Genomic DNA, 23,610 nt, shown 5'->3' with positions numbered 1-23,610 from the left:
TCAATCCTAAAATCTCCAAAAGGATTGTCCCCAAATATATTGAGGAGATGACATAACCAAGTGGTTTACTGCCTTTGAGAGGGCATGTAAAATGAGAGTTACAAAAGAAAGACCAGGGCTCTCTATTCTGGGAGGTGTTCTAAGGTAAGTGCAGGGATAGACTCCTGACACTTAGTGAGACAGATACGAGTCCTATGACCTCGTGAAGGGGACCCTGATTGATGGCTCTGGACTCACTACTAAAGAATAGAGGATTGCGTACAGGGAGACTCACAAAACCTTGAATCAGACCTTGGCAGATTTAGTTGACTTCTCTGTTAAGACACTAGCTGGCTGGTTAAACGGTAACAAGGTGCAGGACTACGAAGGGCTGTACAATTTGATTATGAAGGAGAATATTTAGTCAAACTGAACATCAGAAAAAAGTTACATCATCATCTAGTATATACATTACTTTCTAGTCCCAGAGAACTGGCTAGGAAAGCAGATGAATGGGCTAGGATACCTAAAAATCCTCAAGGGGGAGGGGGAGGGGTTGGAAAGAGATCCTAATCCCAAGAAAGAGGATTTAAGATCACAGAAGGGGAAAGGCGGTAGCAAGTCCCCCAAACAAGCTCTTTCGGTGACCCAGGTCCCTCAAAAAAAGAGGATAGTGATTCACCCCACAACTCTAGAGGTAAATAGAGCAGTGGAGTCCCTAGGCTTAAAAAGACCCTGATAAGTAGGCCCTGCTTTGATTGCCAGCAGGTTGCGCACTACAGAAGGGACTCCTCTACTTGTCTCAAGAAAAAGGTAGGCACTACAGTGGTCAGTGTAGCCTTTGAGGATTGCTCCTTTTAACATCCTTGTAGCTTTTAACTGAGAAGTAAGGCCAGACTGAGTTGGTGATTCCACAGCAGACACTTACATCACATCCAGATGAATGGAATCCCAGTCACTGTCTTGAGCGATATCTTGAGCGATACTTGTGCCAGTCACAACACTGTGCGTGACAGGTTTGTATCCCCAGACCAGTATTTGCCAGAAGAGTAAGGAATGTCCCAGGGGAGGTTACTGTCATGTCTCTGGCTTTAGTACTTCTAGAGTTAGCTGGGTGCCTTAGTTGGCAGAGGGTGGCAAGTCAGCCCAGACCGCCCCCTTGTCTCCTACGAAATGGCCTCCCAGAGGTTGGTCTGAGCCCAAAAGAAGTAATGTTTCAGTGCCAGTCCTCTCCCAATGATTCTGGGGGTACTGAACCCACAGTTAGTAAACGTAGCCCTCAGAAGAAAGGCAGAAGTAAAAAAGTGGAGGAAAGGTAGGCACATTTAAAAAAAAAGATCCAGTGTGCCATGGAGATTCTGCTCCAGTTAGGACGAACTCCAAAGTAGGCACTGGTTAAGCCTTATCCGCCCCACAAAAAGTTTACTACACGTACTAGAATGTAACATGAAAAAGCAGAGATTGGTTTAAGATGTTGTTTAAGAAACTTAAGCAATGAAGGCAAGCATTGCTGCTTTTTCCTTGTAGAGTGGGAGCCCATAGCTTTGACCAATGGTATTCCTGCTGTTTTGTAGCAAGACTGGGTTGTATGGACAATCCATCTAGCGAGTGTTCTGCATAACAGTGGATTAATGGACTAAGCCGGACTTCTCTCTACCACAGCTACCCAGGACCGAGCTGAAGATTGTTAAAGAAACTTAACTGCCCTTCACAGAGACTGCGACACTATTACATGGTGAGGTCTCACATCCACACAACATAATCCACTGTCCTACAGCTATTTATATGATGTTAGGGAGGGAAAGAAAAATATAAACCATATTTCTTTTTAACTGAAAATTTAAAACAAAGATCTAAACATTTCCACTTTCAATTACTTGAAAAAATTTGTGGAATCCCATCCTTTATGAGAGATGAGGCAGCTGCTTTCAGAAAAGTGGTTACGACCCATTTGTTTTAGTATTTATGACATGCATCACCTTATTGCCCTATTTTGGATATTTGGTGCTATGTCACATAAATAAAAAGGTCAGGGCATGCCCATGTAACACTCAATGGTGCTTAGGGAAATCTCTGCATAGCCACTTTTAACACCAGGTTTCCTCCAGGAATTAGAGAAAAAAGTAGGGGGAACTGCTATCAGAATAATCCTGGTACAAAATGTCATAGGGCAATAGAAGTCACAATTGCATACAAGTATTTGATAACAATGAACAACTGCTAGTGTGCCATTCTAGCACCACTTTCATATTACCATTTCAAATACGGGTGGGAAACTATTCTACTAATTTCAGGGATTCTAGACCACTTTTCCTCTTTTATATTAATCTAACAGCCAGGATTTTTAAAATGAAAATGTAGTGACAGTAATGACAAAATATGCATTCAGATGAATGTTATTATCAAGGTTTGGTGGTGAAAAGCACAAATTTGGCAATTAGGCTATGAAAACAAGTATTCTAAATGAAAACTATCTGCACACAAGGAATTTATCTAAATATATCATGTCACGGTTTCACTATGACATACATAATTTAGATACCAATATTTGACTCTAATAAGACAGGAATAAGACAATATGTGAAATTACTTTAATGGTTGCAGCCCAGCTCCTGTACAATGAAATATGTCTGTTTAGGCATGCTTATGCCCATCATCAACTCACAAAAACTACCTTATCAACTTGACATATAAATACAGCAACAAATTATTCCTGTAGAAAGCAAACCGGGTGGTTAAACATGTATCCTTCAACACTGCCAAATTTAAAAACATGAAAAATGCTTTTGCTGGATGTCTACTTGAGCAGTCCTCATTATGCTGACTGCCTTCAGTGTATGCCTAAATATCACAAAGTATTTCTTCAAATTGTGCTGGTGGAAAGGACTGGTTGATAGGTTAAAATCTGATTATTATGAAAACAAACAAAAACCTACCGTGTCCCACTTGGCATTAGATTTTTCCTTTTCAAACTTAGCAAACTCTCTTCTGTCATGAATGATCATTAGCAGCTTCCAGATTAGCAGCAATGCAAGGCCAATGAGAACAATTCCAGCAACTACACCAGCTACAATGGGAATTATGTCAGGACCACTGGGACACTCTGGTAAGTGAATGGAAACAGATACATTAAACACAGTGTATGAGTGATTGCAAAACAGGCATTTAAAACATTGGTATTGCTGTCTTGATAACTAATCTGTGTGAGCAGAGAGAAAACCAATAATGATATTCCTCCCCAGAGGTTGTTCTGCCCTTAAATTAGCACTGTATTTGAACCCAATAGCACGACCTCATGGTTTGCAAAAGACAAAGAAAAACATTTTAAATGTCAGTACCACAAGTGCACCATGCCAGCTGAAGTACTCATGTCAAGACATGCAGTGCTACATACTTTCACAATTTCCTGACCACAACTAAGCACTGCAGTATGGCTAGGCCACAAACTCATGGGAGCGACAACTGTAATCAGTATGTAACTAGTTCTCACTTTCACAAGACTTTCTCAGTATATTTACACACTTAAAGAAAGCCCTCATCAGAAGAGAAGCTAGGGTGCCTTTTTAAGACCCTTATCACGCGGTTCATGCTAGATCAGCACAGAATGCCTATGTTCGAACTAATCAAACTTAACCTGTTAAATAAGATTCTACATTCATGGCTGGTTTATTTTTAATTCACCCACACAAGATCCCTTAGACTATCTTATTTTAGCTCCCAACTATTGATTCCATCTATACCCAATTCCATCTTTTCTCTGCCCCACCTCAGATATGCTGCAGTCTTCAAGCTCCCTCTTTCCTCTTGAGTACACTGCTGGAGGACTGGGGGAAGGGGGACTGAGGGGGTGGGGGGAGGGGGGGGGAGGGCGGAGGGGGGGTTTGCCTCGCCACCTGAGTAGTTTTGAGGGACCTCTGTGTGTCTACAGATATGTTGTGGTTTGACCATCACAATGTACAACTTTGGCTTTCTGTGTGTGTGAAGACCACTGAGTAGGCCCGAAACACATCCACCTTTTATACAGAGAAGCCAACCAGTGAAAAGGATGTGTGAATAGAATATGAACAAGGAAATTAAAGAATTTGTTTGAGAGCTGTTTCTCATCAAATCACCTTGGTCTTGCATGGACTACTTCCTGGGGGGTTATGTTTGAAATAATTGTTATGCCACCATAATTGTGATATTGCTCACTGAGAGACAAGATATATGTAACGTGTTGTATAAGGTTTGTTTAACTAGGTTTGATATTTACTTCATGAATATATGTGTTTACAGTTGTGTTGAAAGCTGCTGAAGTTCATGCTTAATTTATGGCCATGGACAAACATGTGTAAAGGTGCATGTAAAGAAATGGCTCCCTGTTGCAGTTACCCCCCACTTTTTGCCTGATACTGATGCTGACTTGACTGAGAAGTGTGCTGGGACCCTGCTAACCAGGCCCCAGCACCAGTGTTCTTTCACCTAAAATGTACCATTGTTTCCACAATTGGCACAACCCTGGCACCTAGGTAAGTCCCTTGTAACTGGTACCCCTGGTACCAAGGGCCCTGATGCCAGGGAAGGTCTCTAAGGGCTGCAGCATGTCTTATGCCACCCTAGGGACCCCTCACTCAGCACAGACACACTGCTTGCCAGCTTGTGTGTGCTGATGGGGAGAAAATGACTAAGTCGACATGGCACTCCCCTCAGGGTGCCATGCCAACCTCCCACTGCCTGTGGCATAGGTAAGTCACCCCTCTAGTAGGCCTTACAGCCCTAAGGCAGGGTGCACTATACCACAGGTGAGGGCATATGTGCATGAGCACTATGCCCCTACAGTGTCTAAGCAAAACCTTAGACATTGTAAGTGCAGGGTAGCCATAAGAGTATATGGGCTGGGAGTCTGTCAAAAACGAACTCCACAGCTCCATAATGGCTACACTGAATACTGGGAAGTTTAGTATCAAACTTCTCAGAATAATAAACCCACACTGATGCCAGTGTTGGATTTATTAAAAAATGCACACAGAGGGCATCTTAGAGATACCCCCTGTATTTTACCCAATTGTTCAGTGCAGGACTGACTGGTCTGTGCCAGCATGCTGCTGAGAGACGAGTGTCTGACCTCATGCGGTGAGAGCCTTTGTGCTCTCTGAGGACAGAAACAAAGCCTGCTCTGGGTGGAGGTGCTTCACACCTCCCCCCTGCAGGAACTGTAACACCTAGCAGTGAGCTTCAAAGGCTCAAGCTTCGTGTTACAATGCCCCAGGGCACTCCAGCTAGTGGAGATGCCCGCCTCCTGGACCCAGCCCCCACTTTTGGCGGCAAGTCCAGGAGAGATAATGAGAAAAACAAGGAGGAGTCACTGGTCAGTCAGGACAGCCCCTAAGGTGTCCTGAGCTGAGGTGCCTCTGACTTTTAGAAATCCTCCATCTTGAAGAAGGAGGATTCCCCCAATAGGGATAGGAATGTGACCCCCTCCCCTTGGGAGGAGGCACAAAGAGGGTGTACCCACCCTCAGGGCTAGTAGCCATTGGCTACTAACCCCCCAGACCTAAACACGCCCTTAAATTTAGTATTTAAGGGCTCTCCCTGAACCTAGAAACTAGATTCCTGCAACAACAAGAAGAAGGACTGCCTAGCTGAAAACCCCTGCAGAGGAAGACCAGAAGACAACAACTGCCTTGGCTCCAGAAACTCACCGGCCTGTCTCCTGCCTTCCAAAGAACTCTGCTCCAGCGACGCCTTCCAAAGGGACCAGCGACCTCTGAATCCTCTGAGGACTGCCCTGCTTCGACGACGAGAAGAAACTCCCGAGGACAGCGGACCTGCTCCAAAAAGACTGCAACTTTATCCAAAGGAGCAGCTTTAAAGAACCCTGCAATCTCCCCGCAAGAAGCGTGAGACTGGCAACACTGCACCCGGCGACCCCGACTCGGCTGGTGGAGAACCAACACCTCAGGGAGGACCCCCGGACTACTCTACGACTGTGAGTACCAAAACCTGTCCCCCCTGAGCCCCACAGCGCCGCCTGCAGAGGGAATCCCGAGGCTTCCCCTGACCGCGACTCTCTGAAACCTAAGTCCCGACGCCTGGAAAAGACCCTGCACCCGCAGCCCCCAGGACCTGAAGGACCGGACTTTCACTGCAGAAGTGACCCCCAGGAGTCCCTCTCCCTTGCCCAAGTGGAGGTTTCCCCGAGGAAGCCCCCCCCTTGCCTGCCTGCAGCGCTGAAGAGATCCCTTGATCTCTCATTGACTTCCATTGCGAACCCGACGCTTGTTCTAACACTGCACCCGGCCGCCCCCGCGCCGCTGAGGGTGAAATTTCTGTGTGGGCTTGTGTCCCCCCCGGTGCCCTACAAAACCCCCCTGGTCTGCCCTCCGAAGACGCGGGTACTTACCTGCTGGCAGACTAGAACCGGGGCACCCCCTTCTCTCCATTGAAGCCTATGCGTTTTGGGCCCCACTTTGAACTCTGCACCTGACCGGCCCTGAGCTGCTGGTGTGGTAACTTTGGGGTTGCTCTGAACCCCCAACGGTGGGCTACTTTGGACCAAGAACTGAACCCTGTAAGTGTCTTACTTACCTGGTAAAACTAACAAAAACTTACCTCCCCCAGGAACTGTGAAAATTGCACTGTGTCCACTTTTAAAATAGCTATTTGTGAATAACTTGAAAAGTATACATGCAATTGAAATGATTCAAAGTTCCTAATGTACTTACCTGCAATACCTTTCAAACAAGATATTACATGTTAAATTTGAACCTGTGGTTCTTAAAATAAACTAAGAAAATATATTTTTCTATACAAAACCTATTGGCTGGATTTGTCTCTGAGTGTGTGTACCTCATTTATTGTCTATGTGTATGTACAACAAATGCTTAACACTACTCCTTGGATAAGCCTACTGCTCGACCACACTACCACAAAATAGAGCATTAGTATTATCTATTTTTACCACTATTTTACCTCTAAGGGGAACCCTTGGACTCTGTGCATGCTATTCCTTACTTTGAAATAGCACATACAGAGCCAACTTCCTACAGTGCATGTAATCAGTAAAGTGAACATTTTAAAAATAAATGTTTTTTGTACGATGCACAGTTCTTGTTTTAAGTAAATGTGGTTTTAATCTGCTATGGTGAGGGGGTGAAGACACTGGAAGTGAGTATTTCTGAAAAATTGGATCATTTGCTATTTCTGTGCATACTTGTCCCCATATTGGGTCACGTTAGATTTAATGGTTTTCATAGAGCCCAGCCCCCATGGGGTGATATTTGCAAGCTCTTAATTGAGGTTATGAACTGAAACACAGCCAATGTTGTACACACACAGACAATAAGAGAAACACACCCTCAATGACTTAACTCCAGACCAATAGGTTTTGATATAGAAAAATATTCTTTTGTTACTTTATTACTAGAACCACAAGATTCAGTTCAGAAATAATTACTGTTGCAGGTAAGTACTCAACACAGATATAAATGTAACTTTGTTTCACTTAAGCAAAGAAAACAGTTTTAAAGTATAAAGAGAATATCTATTTCAAAAGTGGACACTGCATTTTGTCAGAACAGTTCCTGGGGGAAGAACATAAAGTACAGTTTTAAAGGGAAGTACACAACTTACAGTACCAGTCTCTTGGGTAAAGGTAGTCCACCGTTGGGGGTTCCAGCAACACAGGGCCGGTCGGGTGCAGAGGTCAAAGAGGAGCCAAATTAACGTGGGCCCCTATAGAGACAGGTGGTACTCAGAATTCGGTCTACCAGCAGGTAAGTACCCACGGCTCAGAGGGCAGACCAGCGGGGTGGGGGGGTGGGGGTGGGGGGGCGTGAATTAGAGAAGCACTATGAAACTATGAGGAGACCCTGTGGGTCATTCGGGTGCTGCAGGCAAGGTCTTTTTTTGTGGGGGAGAGTAGGGGTGTCCCAGGCACACCACCGGTCAGACAGGAAAGAGGACCGCCTGTTGATCGTCGCTGCACCGGCTGTCGATTTCTCCAAGGACTGGGGGCTTCGGGTGCAGTGGGTCCTTTGGCCTCGGTTATCTTCGTCCAGGACAGTCGCGGTCAGGGGCGTCCTCGGAATTCCCGTGGAGGGGTGGAGATGTCAACCCAGGGTGGGTACTTGGTCGCCGTCGACAGGGGGTCCTCTCTGGTCAGTTGGGCCACCTGGACTCGGGCCGTGGGCGTCAGGTGCAGAGTGGTTAGGACTCACGCTTCTGGAGTGAAGTGAAGTCCTTCAGAAGAGGTTTCTTCTTACATTCTTCTTTGGACAGGGCCCACTGTCCACAGGAGTTCTTGATCCTCTGTGATGCAGGCAGTCTTCTGGAGGTTTTTCAGAGGTCGCTGGACCTGCAGGACACGTCACTTTTCTTCTGCAGGTTCTTTGAAGCAGGAGACAGGCCGGTAGGGCTGGGGCCAAGTCAGTTGTGTCTCCTTTCCTTCTCTGCTGGGGTTTCCGCTAAGCAGTCCTTCTTGTGAGGTCGTCAGGAATCTGACTCTCTGGGTTCGGGGAGCCGTTAAAAACCAGATTTAGGAGCATTTTTAGGGTTAGAGGGCAGTAGCCAATGGCTACTGTCCCGGAGGGTGGCTACACCCTTACTGTGCCCATCCCCTTTGGGGATGGGGCACATTCCTAACCCTATTGGTCCCTGTCCTCCAAACCAAGATGGAGGATTCTGCAAGGGGGGGGGGGGGCTTTCACTTCAGCTCTGGACACCTTAGGGGTGGTCCTGGCTGAGGTAGCAACTCCTCCTTGTTTTTCCTAATTATCCCACTGGACATGCCGCTAAAAGTGGGGCTTTGTCCCGGGGCTGGGCATCTCCACTAGCTGGAGTGCCGTGGGGCATTGTAACACGAAGCCTGAGCCTTTGAGGCTCACCACTAGGTGTTAACAGCTCCTGCAGAGGGGAGGCATGAAAGAGCATTGCCCTTGGACTGAAGGTGTGGGAACCTGGATGCTTTGCATTTTGAGTTTTCTTCTGTTGCGAAGATGTCTATGTCTGAAATGCCCACTTTTGAGAGTAAAGGAGAAGGACTCTGGGTGGAGTTCCCACCTGTGGACTTGTTGCTGCATCCTTCTGAGGAAGTTGGCAAAACTGTTGTGTGTTCCTGCAAGGTGTTTTCTGCTAACAGGTATATATTGTGGCAAATTGCCCAATACCACATTGTTTGTGCAAGGTGAGACAGCCGTATAGAATGTGCACTCCCACCCCTTTGCACATAGTACATGATTTTCATGCTGTCTGTGTGTATGAGAACCACCTTGTTGGTGAAATGAATCAAAAATGCTTTGAATGTTAGGTGAACAGCTCGCAGCTCTAGAAAGGTGATGTGCAGGGCTTGATGTGTGTGAGCCCAGAGACCGTGGACTGTGAGGTCCTGTAGGTGAGTACCTCACCCAGTCTGAGAAGTGTCCATTGTCAGAATGATCTGGGAAACAGGGTCCAGAAATGGCTGCCCTTTTAACAGGTTACTTTGTTCCCCTGCTCCAGAGAGTGAATGGTGCGGCTGTCCACCAACACTAGATGGTCTAATTGAACCTGTGCCTGAGGCCATTCATTTGTTAGACATTACTGTAACGGGCGCATGTGTAGGCAAGCATTTGGGACTATCACATAGCAAGAAGCCATCATTCTCAGGAGCTTCATGATTAATTTTACTCTGACTGGGTGGTTGGGACGAAAATGAGAAAGCTGTATTTGAAATTTGTATATACTTGCTGCATTTGGGCATGCTTTTCGCCGCAGCAATGGGATCACATCCTGTAGTGTGACCGTGTGAAAGTGTTTTGATGTGACGTAACAATTTAACAGCTTGCACTTCCTGTTTGAGGAAAGTGAATGGTCTTGTGAGAGTGTGCGCGAGGGAGAAGGTTTTGAGGTGTGGATCGGAGTTCCAAACACTGACCATGTTAGATAATATCCAACAACCATTGATCTGTGGTGATTTGTTTGCCAACTGTGTAAAAGGAAGGGAATACGTCATCCTACAGGTGTTTGGTAATCAGAGGGAAGGTGCAGTGAGTCACTGCTTGGTGGCAGTGGAGGAGGTTCTACGTAGGAAGACACTGGTGTTAATTCCTCTCGCTGCTGTGTCTGCTGAGTCTAAAGCACAGCGGATGGGAATTAACTGCCCCTCACTGACAATTTCCTGAGCTCTTTTCATGTGCTCCTTTGGGATTTTTGGGTTTTCGCTTGTTGCAAATAAATCTATTTCCGGTGTTGCCCACTTTTGAAGTACCTGAAAGTGAATCTCCCATTCATGTGTCTGTTGGTGTGTCCTGCTTAGGAGATCTGCCAGCTGATTGTGTATTCCTGTAATGTATTCTGCTAATAGATTAATATGATTGTGAATTGCCCATTTCCATATTGTTTGGGCTAAAAGGGACAGTTGAGATGAATGTGTCCTGCCTTGTTTTTTCAGGAAATATATGGTTGTCATATTGTCTGTTTTTATCAGAACAATCTTGTGTTTGAGAATGGGTTGAAACGCTTTTAGGGCAAAGAATACAGCTAATAATTCTAAATGGTTTATGTGAACATTTCTCTGTTTCGAATCCCATTCTCCTTGAATGGTAAGGTTGTGGAGATGAGCTCCCCAACCTATCATTGATGCATCTGTTGTTATTGTGGTCTGGGGGACAGGGTCTTGAAATGACCGCCACTTCATTAAATTGCTAAGATTCCACCATTGAAGGGACGTGTGCGTTTAGCGGTCCAACACTAGATCTTGCAATTGACCCAGTGCCCGAGACCATTGTTGTGGTGGCCTCATAAGGAGTCTTGCATGCAGTACTATTGCTATGCAAGATGCCATCATTCCTTGAATTCTCATGATAAATCTTACAATGTATTGTTGATTTGGCTGTATTTGTGGTATGAGATTTTGGAAAGCCCGTATCCTTTGTGTATTTGGATATGCTAGGGCTTTTTGTGTATTTAAAATAGGACCTAGGTAAGGTTGTACCCTGTGCTGGTTGAAGATGAGATTTTTGGTAGTTGAGAGTGAACCCTAGTGTATGTAGGGTCTCTATTACGGATTGAGTGTGTTGTTGGCATTGTATGAAATTGCTTGATTTTATTATCCAGTGATCTAGATATGGAAATACATGTATGTGTTGCATTCTAAGGCAGGCTGCTACTACTATTAGATATTTTGTGAATACCCTTGGAGCTGTTGTTATGCTGAATGGTAGAACTTTGAACTGATAAGGTTTTCCTGCTATGACAAACCGGAGGTATTTTCTGTGAGCTGGATGGATGGGTATATGGAAACATCTTTGAGGTCTAAAGCAGTCATATAATCTTGTTTTTGTAGTAGTGGAATGATGTCCTGCATAGTTACCATCTGAAAAGATGTATAGATCTGAGGTCTAGGATGGGCCTCAGAGTACAATCCTTTTTGGGAATAAGGAAGTATAGTGAGTATACTCCTGGTTCCTTGTTGATAAAGTGGGACCAATTCTATTGCTTGTTTTAGTAGTAGCGATTGTACCTCTTGTTGAAATAGAGCATTGTGTTCTGGAGACAGTCTGTGGTAGCGTGGAGGAATGTTTGGAGGGGTAGAAATCAATTCTAGGCAATAGCCATGGCGGATAATTGACAACACCCAATGGTCTGTGGTGATGTTTTGCCAATGAGAGAGGAATTGCTGTATTCTTTCCCCTACAGGAAATGTGTGGGGTTGAGGGATGGTAAATAAGTCACTGTTTTGATGGTGTAGTGGCTTGTTTTGAGGTTTGGAGCTTGCCTCTGTTTCTAAAATATTGGCCTTTGCAAGACCCTCTAAATCCCCTTCTCTGGTATTGTTGCTGCCGTTGTCCTTGCTCTGCTTGGGAGGTAGAAGCCTCAGAGGATTGTTGTGAGGAAATGCCTCCTTGGCTTGGTTACCCTCTAACTTTTTGCCTTTTCTGATGCTAAGTTATGATTTGAAAATGTGCTGGGACCCTGTTAACCAGGCCCCAGCACCAGTGTTCTTTCCCTAAACTGTACTTTTGTCTCCACAGTTGGCACAACCCTGGCACTCAGGTAAGTCCCTCGTAACTGGTACCCCTGGTACCAAGGGCCCTGATGCCAGGGAAGGTCTCTAACGGCTGCAGCATGTCTTATGCCACCCTGGGGACCCCTCACTCAGCACAGACACACTGCTTGACAGCTTGTGTGTGCTGGTGGGGAGAAAATGACTAAGTCGACATGGCACTCCCCTTAGGGTGCCATGCCAACCTCACACTGTCTATGGCATAGATAAGTCACCCCTCTAGCAGGCCTTACAGCCCTAAGGCAGGGTGCACTATACCACAGGTGAGGGCATAGGTGCATGAGCACTATGCCCCTACAGTGTCTAAGCAAAACCTTAGACATTGTAAGTGCAGAGTAGCCATAAGAGTACATGGTCTGGGAGTCTGTCATAAACGAACTCCAGCACCATAATGGCTACACTGAAAACTGGGAAGTTTGGTATCAAACTTCTCAGCACAATAAATGCACACTGATGCCAGTGTACATTTTATTGTGAACATACACCCAGAGGGCATCGTAGAGATGCCCCCTGAAAACATACCCGACTTCCAGTGTGGGCTGACTAGTTTTGCCAGCCTGCCACACACCAGACATGTTGCTGGCCACATGGGGAGAGTGCCTTTGTCACTCTTTGGCTAGTAACAAAGCCTGTACTGGGTGGAGGTGCTTATCACCTCCCCCTGCAGGAACTGTAACACCTGGCGGTGAGCCTCTAAGGCTCACCCTCTTTGTTACAGCGCCACAGGGCATCCCAGCTAGTGGAGATGCCCACCCCCTCCGGTCACGGCCCCACTTTTGTCGGCAAGGCCGGAGGAGATAATGAGAAAAACAAGGAGGAGTCACTAGCCAGTCAGGACAACCCCTAAAGTGTCCTGAGCTGAGGTGACTCTGACTTTTAGAAATCATCCATCTTGCAGATGGAGGATTCCCCCAATAGGATTAGGAATGTGCCCCCCTCCCCTCAGGGCCTGTCTACCCACTTCAAGAAAAACTGCAACAGTGACACATCCCCCAGGGTCCAGCGACCTCTGAAGACTCAGAGGACTACCCTGCATCTAAAAGGACCAAGAACTCAAGAGGACAGCGGCCTCGTTCCACAAAGACTGCAACTTTGCAACAAAGAAGCAACTTTTAAAGACCACACATTTCCCGCCGGAAGCGTGAGACTTTCCACTCTGCACCGACGCCCCCCGCTCGACCTGCGGAGAACCAACACTACAGGGAGGTCTCCCCAGTGACTACGACCCTGTGAGTAGCCAGAGTTGACCCCCCTGACCCCCCCCCCCCCCAGCGACGCCTGCAGAGGGAATCCAGAGGCTCCCCCTGACCATGACTGCCTGCTTCAAAGAACCCGACACCTGGGAAACACACTGCATCCGCAGCCACCAGTACCTGAAGGATCCGACCTCCAATGCAGAAGCGACCCCCAGGTGGCCCTCTCTCTTGCCCAGGTGGTGGCTACCCTGAGGAGCCCCCGCCCTAGCCTGCATCGCTGAAGAGACCCCTGGGTCTCCCATTGAAACCTATTGCAAACCCGACGCCTGTTTGCACTCTGCACCCGGCCGCCCCTGTGCCGCTGAGGGTGTACTTTTTGTGCTGACTTGTGCCCCCCCCCCCCTCCCCCCCCAGTGCCCTACAAAACACCCCTGGTCTGCCCTCCGAAGTCGCGGGTACTTACCTGCTGGCAGACTGGAACCGGGGCACCCCTATTTCCATTGAAGCCTATGTGTTTTGGCCTCTGCACCCGGAGCTGCTAGTGTGGTAACTTTGGGGTTGCCCTGAACCCCCAACAGTGGGCTACCTTGGGCCCAACTTTGAACCCTGTAAGTGCTTTACTTACCTGTGCAACTAACAAATACTTACCTCCCCCAGGAACTGTTGATTTTTGCACTGTGTCCAATTTTAAAATAGCTTATTGCCATTTTTGCCAAAACTGTACATGCTATTGTGATGATTCAAAGTTCCTAAGATATCTGAGTGAAATACCTTTCATTTAAAGTATTGTTTGTAAATCTGGAACCCGTGGTTCTTAAAATAAACTAAGAAAATATATTTTTCTATATAAAAAACCTATTGGCCTGGAATTGTCTTTGAGTGTGTGTTCCTCATTTAATGCCTGTGTGTGTACAACAAATGCTTAACACTACCCTCTGATAAGCCTACTGCACGACCACACTACCACAAAATAGAGCATTAGAATGATCTCTTTTTGCCACTATCTTACCTCTAAGGGGAACCCTTGGACTCTGTGCATGCTATTTCTTACTTTGAAATAGTACATACAGAGCCAACTTCCTACATAGAGTATCTATTACATATTGCGTGTGAATTTGACATTGGTGTTGAGTGGTGGCTTTTATTAGCCAATCGTCTAGATATGGGAATACGGGCATGTGATGTCTCCTTATATGAGCTGCTACTATGGCTAGGCATTTTGTAAATACCCTGGGTGCTGTTGTTATCCCGAAGGGCAACACTTTTAATTGGTAATGTTTGCCTTGTATTACAAACCTGAGGTATTTCCTGTGAGATGGATGAATGGGGTATGTGAAAATATGCATGCTTTAGATCCAGTGTTGCCATGTATTCCCCTTGGTTTAGTAAAGGAACTATGTCCTGTAGTGTTACCATGTGGAAATTATCTGATTGGATGAAGAGAGTTAACTTTCTGAGATCTAGAATAGGCCTTAACGTTTTGTCTTTTTTTGGAATAAGGAAATATAGGGAGTAAACCCCTGGTCCTTTCTGGTGATAAGGTACTAGTTCTATGGCTTGTTTTGCTAGTTGTGCTTGGACCTCTATTTGTAATAGGTCTAGGTGTTGTACCGACATCTTATGCGTTCTTAAGGGTGGTGGTGGGGGGTGGGGGGGGGATCGGATCTGGAGGGAATTTTGTGAACTCTATGCAGTAACCATGTTGGATAATTAACAGAACCCATGTGTCCGTGGTAATGTGTGCCCAATTGTTGTGGTATTTTGTTAATCTCCACCCCCCCACTGGTGATGTGTGTTGGGGGGGGGGGGGGGGGAGTGTGACATTGAAGTCAGTGTTTGCTACTAAGGGTCTGCTTGGCAGGCTGACATTTTCCTCTTCCTCTTGGGAACTGTCCTCTGTAGGAACCACGAAACCCCCCTCTCTGGTATTGAGACTGGTAAGTGTGTTTTGTTTGGGAGGTGGATGGCTCTGAGGGTTGGTGACTAAACCCTCCCCTAAACTGTGGCTTCCTAAATGTTCACCTGTATTGAGAAGAATAGAGCGCGCCCATGGCTTCGGCCGTGTCCGTGTCCTTTTTCATTTTCTCTATTGCGGTGTCCACCTCCGGCCCTAATAGTTGGTGCTGGTTGAACGGCATATTTAATACCGCCTGCTGTATCTCTGGCTTAAAACCAGAACTTCGTAGCCATGCATGCATTCTAATGGTAACTGCTGTATTGACAGTCCGTGCCGCTGTATCAGCAGAGTCCAGTGCAGAGCGGATCTGGTTGTTGGAGATGGCCTGTCCCTCCTCCAACACCTGTTGGGCACGTTTTTGATGCTCCTTTTGTGGATGTTGGATAATATCCTGCATCTCATCCCAATGTGCACTGTCGTAGCGGGCAAGGAGGGCTTGTGAGTTGGCGATACGCCACTGATTGGCTGCTTGCGATGCCACTCTTTCCCCTGCCGCGTCGAACTTACGTCTTTCTTTATCAGGGGGTGGCGCATCCCCTGATGACTGAATTTGCCCGCTTTCTTGCAGCCCCCGCTACAACTGAGTCCGGAGGGAGCTGTTGTGTAATAAACACAGGGTCTGACGGGGCGGTTTATATTTTTTCCTCGACCCTTGGCGTGATGGCCCTTCCTTTTACTGGTTCTTGGAAAACCTGTTGTGCATGTTTAAGCATGCCCGGTAACATTGGCAGGCTTTGATACGAAGCATGCATGGATGCCAGAGAGTTAAACAGAAAGTCATCCTCCACTGGTTCTGAATGTATTGTAACATTGTGAAATGTTGCTGCTCTGGCCAGTACCTGTGTTTAAGACGTGCTATCCTCTGGAGGTGAAGTTTTGAAGGCGAACACTCAAGACTGCTGTCCGAAACTGGTGGGTCGTATAGATCCCAGGGGACCGCATCGTCCTGCGACATCCCAATATGTGTGGGTGACTGTGCCATTGGTGTACCCACTGGTGACAGTTGTGGCGAGTGAAATGGGGACGTTTGTGGTGAGAAATGTGGGGGTGGTGACCTTTCTCTAACCACTTTGGCTTTTGGTTGCATTTCAGTTTCATGAAAAGCCAGTTTTCTCTTAAACTTGAGCGGAGGTATGGTTTGTATTTTCCCTGTGTCTTTTTGGATTCGTAGTCTTGGTTGAGTTTGGTCAAGCTCTTCCAAATCCAGTTCCTGCTCTAATCTGGGCCTATCCATGAGCTGTTGAGAGAGCCCCTGCCCTTCTGTATAGGAAGTCTTTTTCGGCTCCAAAGCCGTTTTTGTTCGATACCGAAACCCCAATGGATACTGTTGGTCTCAGCTCCGAGAGGCTTTTCCGAGGTTTGCTCGACTCGACCACTCGATGCCGGTTTCTCGACCCGAGTCGGAAGTCTTCGGCATTATTTTGGCCTTTTTCTGTGCCGATGATGGTATTTGGTCACTGCCTTTTTTGTGGGCCGAGCCATGGCCTTCCGGCAGTGGCATCCCGAGGCCTTTTGTTTCTTTATCTGACCTTGGGTCTGGGACTGGGCAGGCGTGCTCATTTTTTGCGCCGCCGTCGGTGGCCGATCCCCGGAGTCATCAGAGTCCGAACCCTGAATGGAAATTCTCATTTCTTCCTCCTCGACGTCGAGGTGTTGTGTCGGCTTTGACGCCATCTGCAAATGTCTTGCGCGTCGATCTCTTAGGGTCTTCTTGGATCGGAAAGCTTTGCAGGCCTCACAAGTATCACCCGATGCTGGTCTGTATAAGGATACTTGGCGTGACACTCGGACAGAAACGGAAGGGGGCCCGGTCCATGAGTCTGATGAAGGGTGTGGTCGGGCCGCCAGGCCTTGGTTAAGTGCGGAAGCCCCGAAGGGGTCTTGTTGTCTGTGGCGATGCATTTATACTAAACCGATCCCGAACACAAACAATACTGATGGATTTTGATGTTTTTCTAAGTTTTCTCGATTTAAATTACAGAGCGAAGAGGAACACGTCCGAACCAGATGGCGGAAAGAAAACAATCTAAGATGGAGTAGATGCCCATGCGCAATGGAGCCGAAAGGGAGGAGTCACTCGGTCCCGTGACTCGAAAAGACTTCTTCGAAGAAAAACAACTTGAAACACACCGAGCCCAACACTAGATGGCAGGAACAGTGCACAGCATGTGTATCTGCAGCTACACATGCCATCGAACATACATATATATATATATACACACACACACACATATATATATATATATATATATACACACATATACACACACACACACACACACACACACATATATATGGAAAATGACACTTACCCAGTGTACATCTGTTCGTGGCATTAGTCGCTGCAGATTCACATGCTGTGCACATCCCGCCATCTGGTGTTGGGCTCGGAGTGTTACAAGTTGTTTTTCTTCGAAGAAGTCTTTTCGAGTCACGAGACCGAGGGACTCCTCCCATTTCGACTCCATTGCGCATGGGCGTCGACTCCATCTTAGATTGTTTTCCCCGCAGAGGGTGAGGTAGGAGTTGTGTATGCTAGTAATAGTGCCCATGCAATGGAGTGAATGCGTATGTACATAATGAAGTTTCAAGTAATATATTTACAAATGTACAAATGTTTAAGATCTACTTCTAAACGGCTACAGGCTCCCGGGGAGGCGGGTGGGCGCATGTGAATCTGCAGCGACTAATGCCACGAACAGATGTACACTGGGTAAGTGACATTTTCCGTTCGATGGCGTGTGTAGCTGCAGATACACATGCTGTGCATAGACTAATAAGCAGTTATCTCCCCAAAAAGCGGTGGTTCAGCCTGTAGGAGTTGAAGTAGTTTGAAATAATGTTCTTAGTACAGCTTGACCTACTGTTGCCTGTTGTGCAGTTAACACATCTACACAGTAGTGCTTGGTAAATGTATGAGGCGTAGACCATGTTGCTGCCTTACATATTCGTTCACTGGAATATTTCCCAGAAAGGCCATGGTAGCAGCTTTCTTTCTGGTGGAGTGTGCCTTTGGTGTAATAGGCAGTTCTCTTTTAGCTTTAAGATAGCAGGTTTGAATGCACTTAACTATCCATCTAGCAATGCCTTGTTTTGAAATAGGATTTCCTGTATGAGGTTTTTGAAAGGCGATAAATAGTTGTTTTGTCTTTCGAATTAGTTTTGTTCTGTCAATGTAGTACATTAGTGCTCTTTTGATGTCTAATGTATGTAGTGCTCTTTCCGCTACAGAATCTGGCTGTGGGAAGAACACTGGTAATTCTACCGTTTGATTCAAGTGGAACTGTGAGATTACTTTTGGTAAAAATTTAGGATTGGTCCGTAGAACAACTTTATTTTTGTGTATTTGAATAAATGGTTCTTGAATGGTAAATGCTTGAATCTCACTCACTCTTCTTAGAGATGTGATGGCAATTAAAAATGCAACTTTCCACGTTAAGTATTGCATTTCACAAGAGTGCATGGGCTCAAAAGGTGGACCCATGAGTCGTGTTAAGACAATGTTGAGGTTCCATGAAGGAACTGGTGGTGTTCTTGGTGGTATAATTCTCTTTAGGCCTTCCATAAACGCTTTTATGACTGGTATCCTAAATAATGAAGTTGAGTGCGTAATTTGCAGGTAAGCTGAAATTGCCGTAAGATGTATTTTAATGGAAGAGAAAGCTAGTTTAGATTTCTGCAAATGTAGTAAGTATCCTACTATCTCTTTTGCAGATGCGTGCAAAGGTTGAATTTGATTATTATGGCAATAATAAACAAATCTTTTCCACTTATTTGCATAACAGTGTCTAGTGGTAGGTTTTCTAGCCTGTTTTATGACCTCCATACATTCTTGTGTGAGGTCTAAGTGCCCGAATTCTAGGATTTCAGGAGCCAAATTGCTAGATTCAGCGATGCTGGATTTGGATGTCTGATCTGTTGTTTGTGTTGTGTTAACAGATCTGGTCTGTTTGGCAGTTTGATATGAGGTACTACTGAAAGGTCTAGTAGTGTTGTGTACCAAGGTTGCCTTGCCCATGTTGGTGCTATTAGTATGAGTTTGAGTTTGTTTTGACTCAACTTGTTTACTAGATATGGGAGAAGTGGGAGAGGGGGAAAAGCGTACGCAAATATCCCTGACCAACTCATCCATAACGCATTGCCCTGAGACTGATCCTGTGGGTATCTGGATCAGAAGTTTTGGCATTTTGCGTTTTCTTTTGTTGCAAATAGGTCTATTTGTGGTGTTCCGCATCTTTGGAAGTAAGTGTTTAGTATTTGGGGGTGAATCTCCCATTCGTGGATCTGTTGGTGATCCCGAGAGAGATTGTCTGCTAACTGATTCTGAATCCCTGGAATAAACTGCGCTATTAGGCGAATGTGGTTGTGAATCGCCCAATGCCATATTCTCTGTGTCAGGAGACACAACTTTGTCGAGTGTGTTCCTCCCTGTTTGTTCAGATACTACATCGTTGTCATGTTGTCTGTTTTGACAAGAATGTGTTTGTGGCTTATTATAGGTTGAAATGCTTTCAACGCTAGAAATACTGCCAGTAGTTCTAAGTGATTTATGTGAAACTGTCTCTGCTGAGTGTCCCATTGTCCTTGGATGCTGTGTTGGTTGAGGTGTGCTCCCCACCCTATCATGGAGGCATCTGTCGTTATTACGTATTGAGGCACTGGGTCTCGAAAAGGCCGCCCTTGGTTTAAATTTATAGTGTTCCACCATTGAAGCGATGTTTATGTTTGGCGGTCTATCAACACTAGATCTTGAAGTTGACCCTGTGCCTCTGTCCATTGTGATGCTAGGCACTGTTGTAAGGGCCGCATGTGCAATCTCGCGTTTGGGACAATGGCTATGCAGGAGGACATCATGCCTAGTAGTTTCATTATCATCTTTATTTGTACCTTTTGTTTTGGGTACATGGCCTGTATTACATTGTGAAATGCATGTACCCTTTGTGGACTTGGAGTGGCAATCCCTTTTGTTGTGTTGATTGTCGCCCCTAAGTATTGCTGTATTTGACACGGCTGAAGGTGTGACTTGTTGTAGTTGAGTGAGAAACCTGGTTTGTGAAGGGTTTCTATGACATACTGTAGGAAGTTGGCTCTGTATGCACTATTTCAAAGTAATGAATAGTATGCACAGAGTCCAAGGGTTCCCCTTAGAGGTAAGATAGTGGCAAAAAGAGAGAATTCTAATGCTCTATTTTGTGGTAGTGTGGTCGAGCAGTAGGCTTATCAAAGGAGTAGTGTTAAGCATTTGTTGTACACACACAGGCAATAAATGAGGAACACACACTCAAAGACAATTCCAGGCCAGTAGGTTTTTGTATAGAAATGAAAATGTCACTTACCCAGTGTACATCTGTTCGTGGCATTAGTCGCTGCAGATTCACATGCTGTGCATAGTCCGCCGTCTGGTGTTGGGTCGGAGTGTTACAAGTTGTTTTTCTTCGAAGAAGTCTTTTCGAGTCACGAGACAGAGGGACTCCTCCTCCTTTGTTTCCATTGCGCATGGGCGTGGACTCCATCTTAGATTGTTTTCCCCGCAGAGGGTGAGGTAGGAGTTGTGTATGTTAGTAATAGTGCCCATGCAATGGAATGAATAAGTATGTATAAAATAAAGTTTAAGTAATATATTTACAAATGTACAAATGTTGAAGATTACTTCCAAACGGCTACAGGCTCCCGGGGAGGCGGGTGGGCGCATGTGAATCTGCAGCGACTAATGCCACGAACAGATGTACACTGGGTAAGTGACATTTTCAGTTCGGTGGCATGTGTAGCTGCAGATACACATGCTGTGCATAGACTAGTAAGCAGTTATCTCCCCAAAAGCGGTGGCTCAGCCTGTAGGAGTGGAAGTAGTTTGAAATAAAGTTCTTAGTACGGCTTGACCTACTGTGGCTTGTTGTGCGGATAGCACGTCTACACAGTAGTGCTTAGTAAATGTGTGAGGCGTAGACCATGTGGCTGCTTTACATATTTCGTTCATTGGAATATTTCCTAGGAAGGCCATGGTAGCGCCTTTCTTTCTGGTTGAGTGTGCCTTTGGTGTAATGGGCAGCTCTCTCTTTGCTTTAAGGTAGCAGGTTTGGATACACTTAACTATCCATCTGGCTATACCCTGTTTTGATATTGGGTTTCCTGTATGAGGTTTTTGAAATGCAATAAACAGTTGTTTTGTTTTCCTAATTAGCTTTGTTCTGTCAATGTAGTACATTAGTGCTCTTCTGATGTCTAATGTATGTAGTGCCCTTTCAGCTACTGAGTCTGGCTGTGGAAAGAACACTGGTAGTTCTACTGTTTGATTTAAGTGGAACGGTGAAATAACTTTTGGTAAAAATTTAGGTTTAGTTCTTAGAACTACCTTATTTTTGTGTATTTGAATAAAAGGTTCCTGTATAGTAAACGCTTGAATTTCGCTTACTCTTCTTAGAGATGTAATAGCAACGAGAAATGCAACCTTCCACGTTAAGAATTGCATTTCGCAAGAATGCATGGGTTCGAAAGGTGGACCCATGAGTCTTGTTAAGACGATGTTGAGGTTCCATGAAGGAACAGGTGGTGTTCTTGGTGGTATAATTCTTTTTAGGCCTTCCATAAACGCTTTAATGACAGGTATCCTAAATAGTGAAGTTGAATGGGTAATCTGCAGGTATGCAGAAATTGCCGCGAGGTGTATCTTTATGGAAGAGAAGGCCAGATTTGATTTCTGCAAATGTAGTAAGTATCCTACTACATCCTTTGGAGATGCATGTAATGGTTGAACTTGATAACTATGGCAGTAGCAAACAAACCTTTTCCATTTACTTGCATAGCAGTGTCTAGTGGATGGTCTTCTAGCCTGTTTTATGACCTCCATACATTCTTGTGTGAGGTTTAAATGTCCGAATTCTAGGATTTCAGGAGCCAGATTGCTAGATTCAGCGATGCTGGGTTTGGATGCCTGATCCGTTGTTTGTGTTGTGTTAGCAGATCTGGCCTGTTGGGTAGCTTGACATGGGGTACTACTGACATGTCTAGTAGTGTTGTGTACCAGGGTTGTCTTGCCCATGTTGGTGCTATTAGTATGAGTTTGAGTTTGTTTTGACTCAATTTGTTTACTAGATATGGAAGGAGAGGGAGAGGGGGAAAAGCGTATGCAAATATACCTGACCAATTCATCCATAGAGCATTGCCTTGAGACTGCCTGTGTGGGTACCTGGATGCGAAGTTTTGGCATTTTGCGTTCTCCTTTGTTGCAAATAGGTCTATTTGAGGTGTTCCCCAAATGTGGAAGTAAGTGTTTAGAATTTGGGGGTGAATCTCCCATTTGTGGACTTGTTGGTGATCTCGAGAGAGGTTGTCTGCTAGTGGATTCTGGATCCCTGGAATAAACTGTGCTATTAGGCGAATGTGGTTGTGAATTGCCCATTGCCATATCTTTTGAGCCAGGAGGCACAGCTGTGTCGAGTGTGTTCCCCCCTGTTTTTTAGATAATACATTGTTGTCATGTTGTCTGTTTTGACAAGAATGTATTTGTGGGTTATGATGGGTTGAAATGCTTTCAACGCTAGGAATACTGCTAACAATTCGAGGTGATTTATATGCAGCTTCGTTTGATGTACGTCCCATTGTCCTTGGATGCTGTGTTGATTGAGGTGTGCTCCCCACCCTGTCATGGAAGCATCTGTTGTTATCACGTATTGGGGCACTGGGTCTTGGAAAGGCCGCCCTTTGTTTAAATGTATACTGTTCCACCATAGAAGCGAGATGTATGTTTGGCGGTTTATCAACACCAGATCTAGAAGGTGACCCTGTGCCTGTGACCATTGTGATGCTAGGCACTGTTGTAAGGGCCTCATGTGCAGTCTTGCGTTTGGGACAATGGCTATGCATGAAGACATCATGCCTAGGAGTTTTAATATCATCTTTGCATGTATTTTTTGTGTCGGATACATGGCTTGTATAACCTTGTAAAAATTTTGAACCCTTTGTGGACTTGGAGTGGCTATCCCCTTTGTTGTGTTGATTGTCGCTCCCAAGTATTGCTGTGTTTTGCACGGCAGAATGTGTGATTTTGCATAGTTGATGGAGAAACCGAGTTTGTAGAGGGTTTGTATGACATACTCTGTGTGGTGTGAACACTTTGTTAGGGAGTTGGTCTTGATTAGCCAATCGTCTAGGTAGGGGAACACGTGTATTTGCTGCCTTCTGATATGTGCAGCTACTACTGCTAGGCATTTTGTAAATACTCTTGGTGCGGTCGTTATACCGAACGGCAACACTTTGAATTGGTAATGTATTCCCTTGAATACGAACCTTAGGTATTTCCTGTGCGAGGGATGTATCGGTATGTGGAAATACACGTCCTTTAGATCGAAGGTTGTCATATAGTCTTGTTGTTTTAGCAGTGGTAATACGTCTTGTAGCGTGACCATGTGAAAGTGTTCCGATTTGATGTAGATGTTTAGTGTTCTGAGATCTAAGAT

General features: G+C 45.5%; 1 protein-coding gene across 6 annotated transcripts in view; it reads right to left on the bottom strand.

The window, feature by feature from the left end:
* ITGB1 (integrin subunit beta 1) overlaps positions 1–23,610 on the bottom strand; it is a 367,090-nt gene that overhangs the window by 66,090 nt on the left and 277,390 nt on the right. For all 6 annotated transcript variants that reach the window (XM_069211246.1, XM_069211243.1, XM_069211245.1 and 3 more), the window contains exon 15: positions 2,916–3,082. In XM_069211246.1, coding sequence (XP_069067347.1) covers positions 2,916–3,082 — 167 coding nt within the window. The remainder of the gene's footprint in view (positions 1–2,915; positions 3,083–23,610) is intronic.

Source organism: Pleurodeles waltl, chromosome 10 (assembly GCF_031143425.1).
Source record: "Pleurodeles waltl isolate 20211129_DDA chromosome 10, aPleWal1.hap1.20221129, whole genome shotgun sequence".
NCBI lineage: Eukaryota > Metazoa > Chordata > Amphibia > Caudata > Salamandridae > Pleurodeles > Pleurodeles waltl.
The sequence above is the reverse complement of the archived record's forward strand: the minus strand, read 5'-3'. Positions and strand labels throughout refer to the sequence as shown.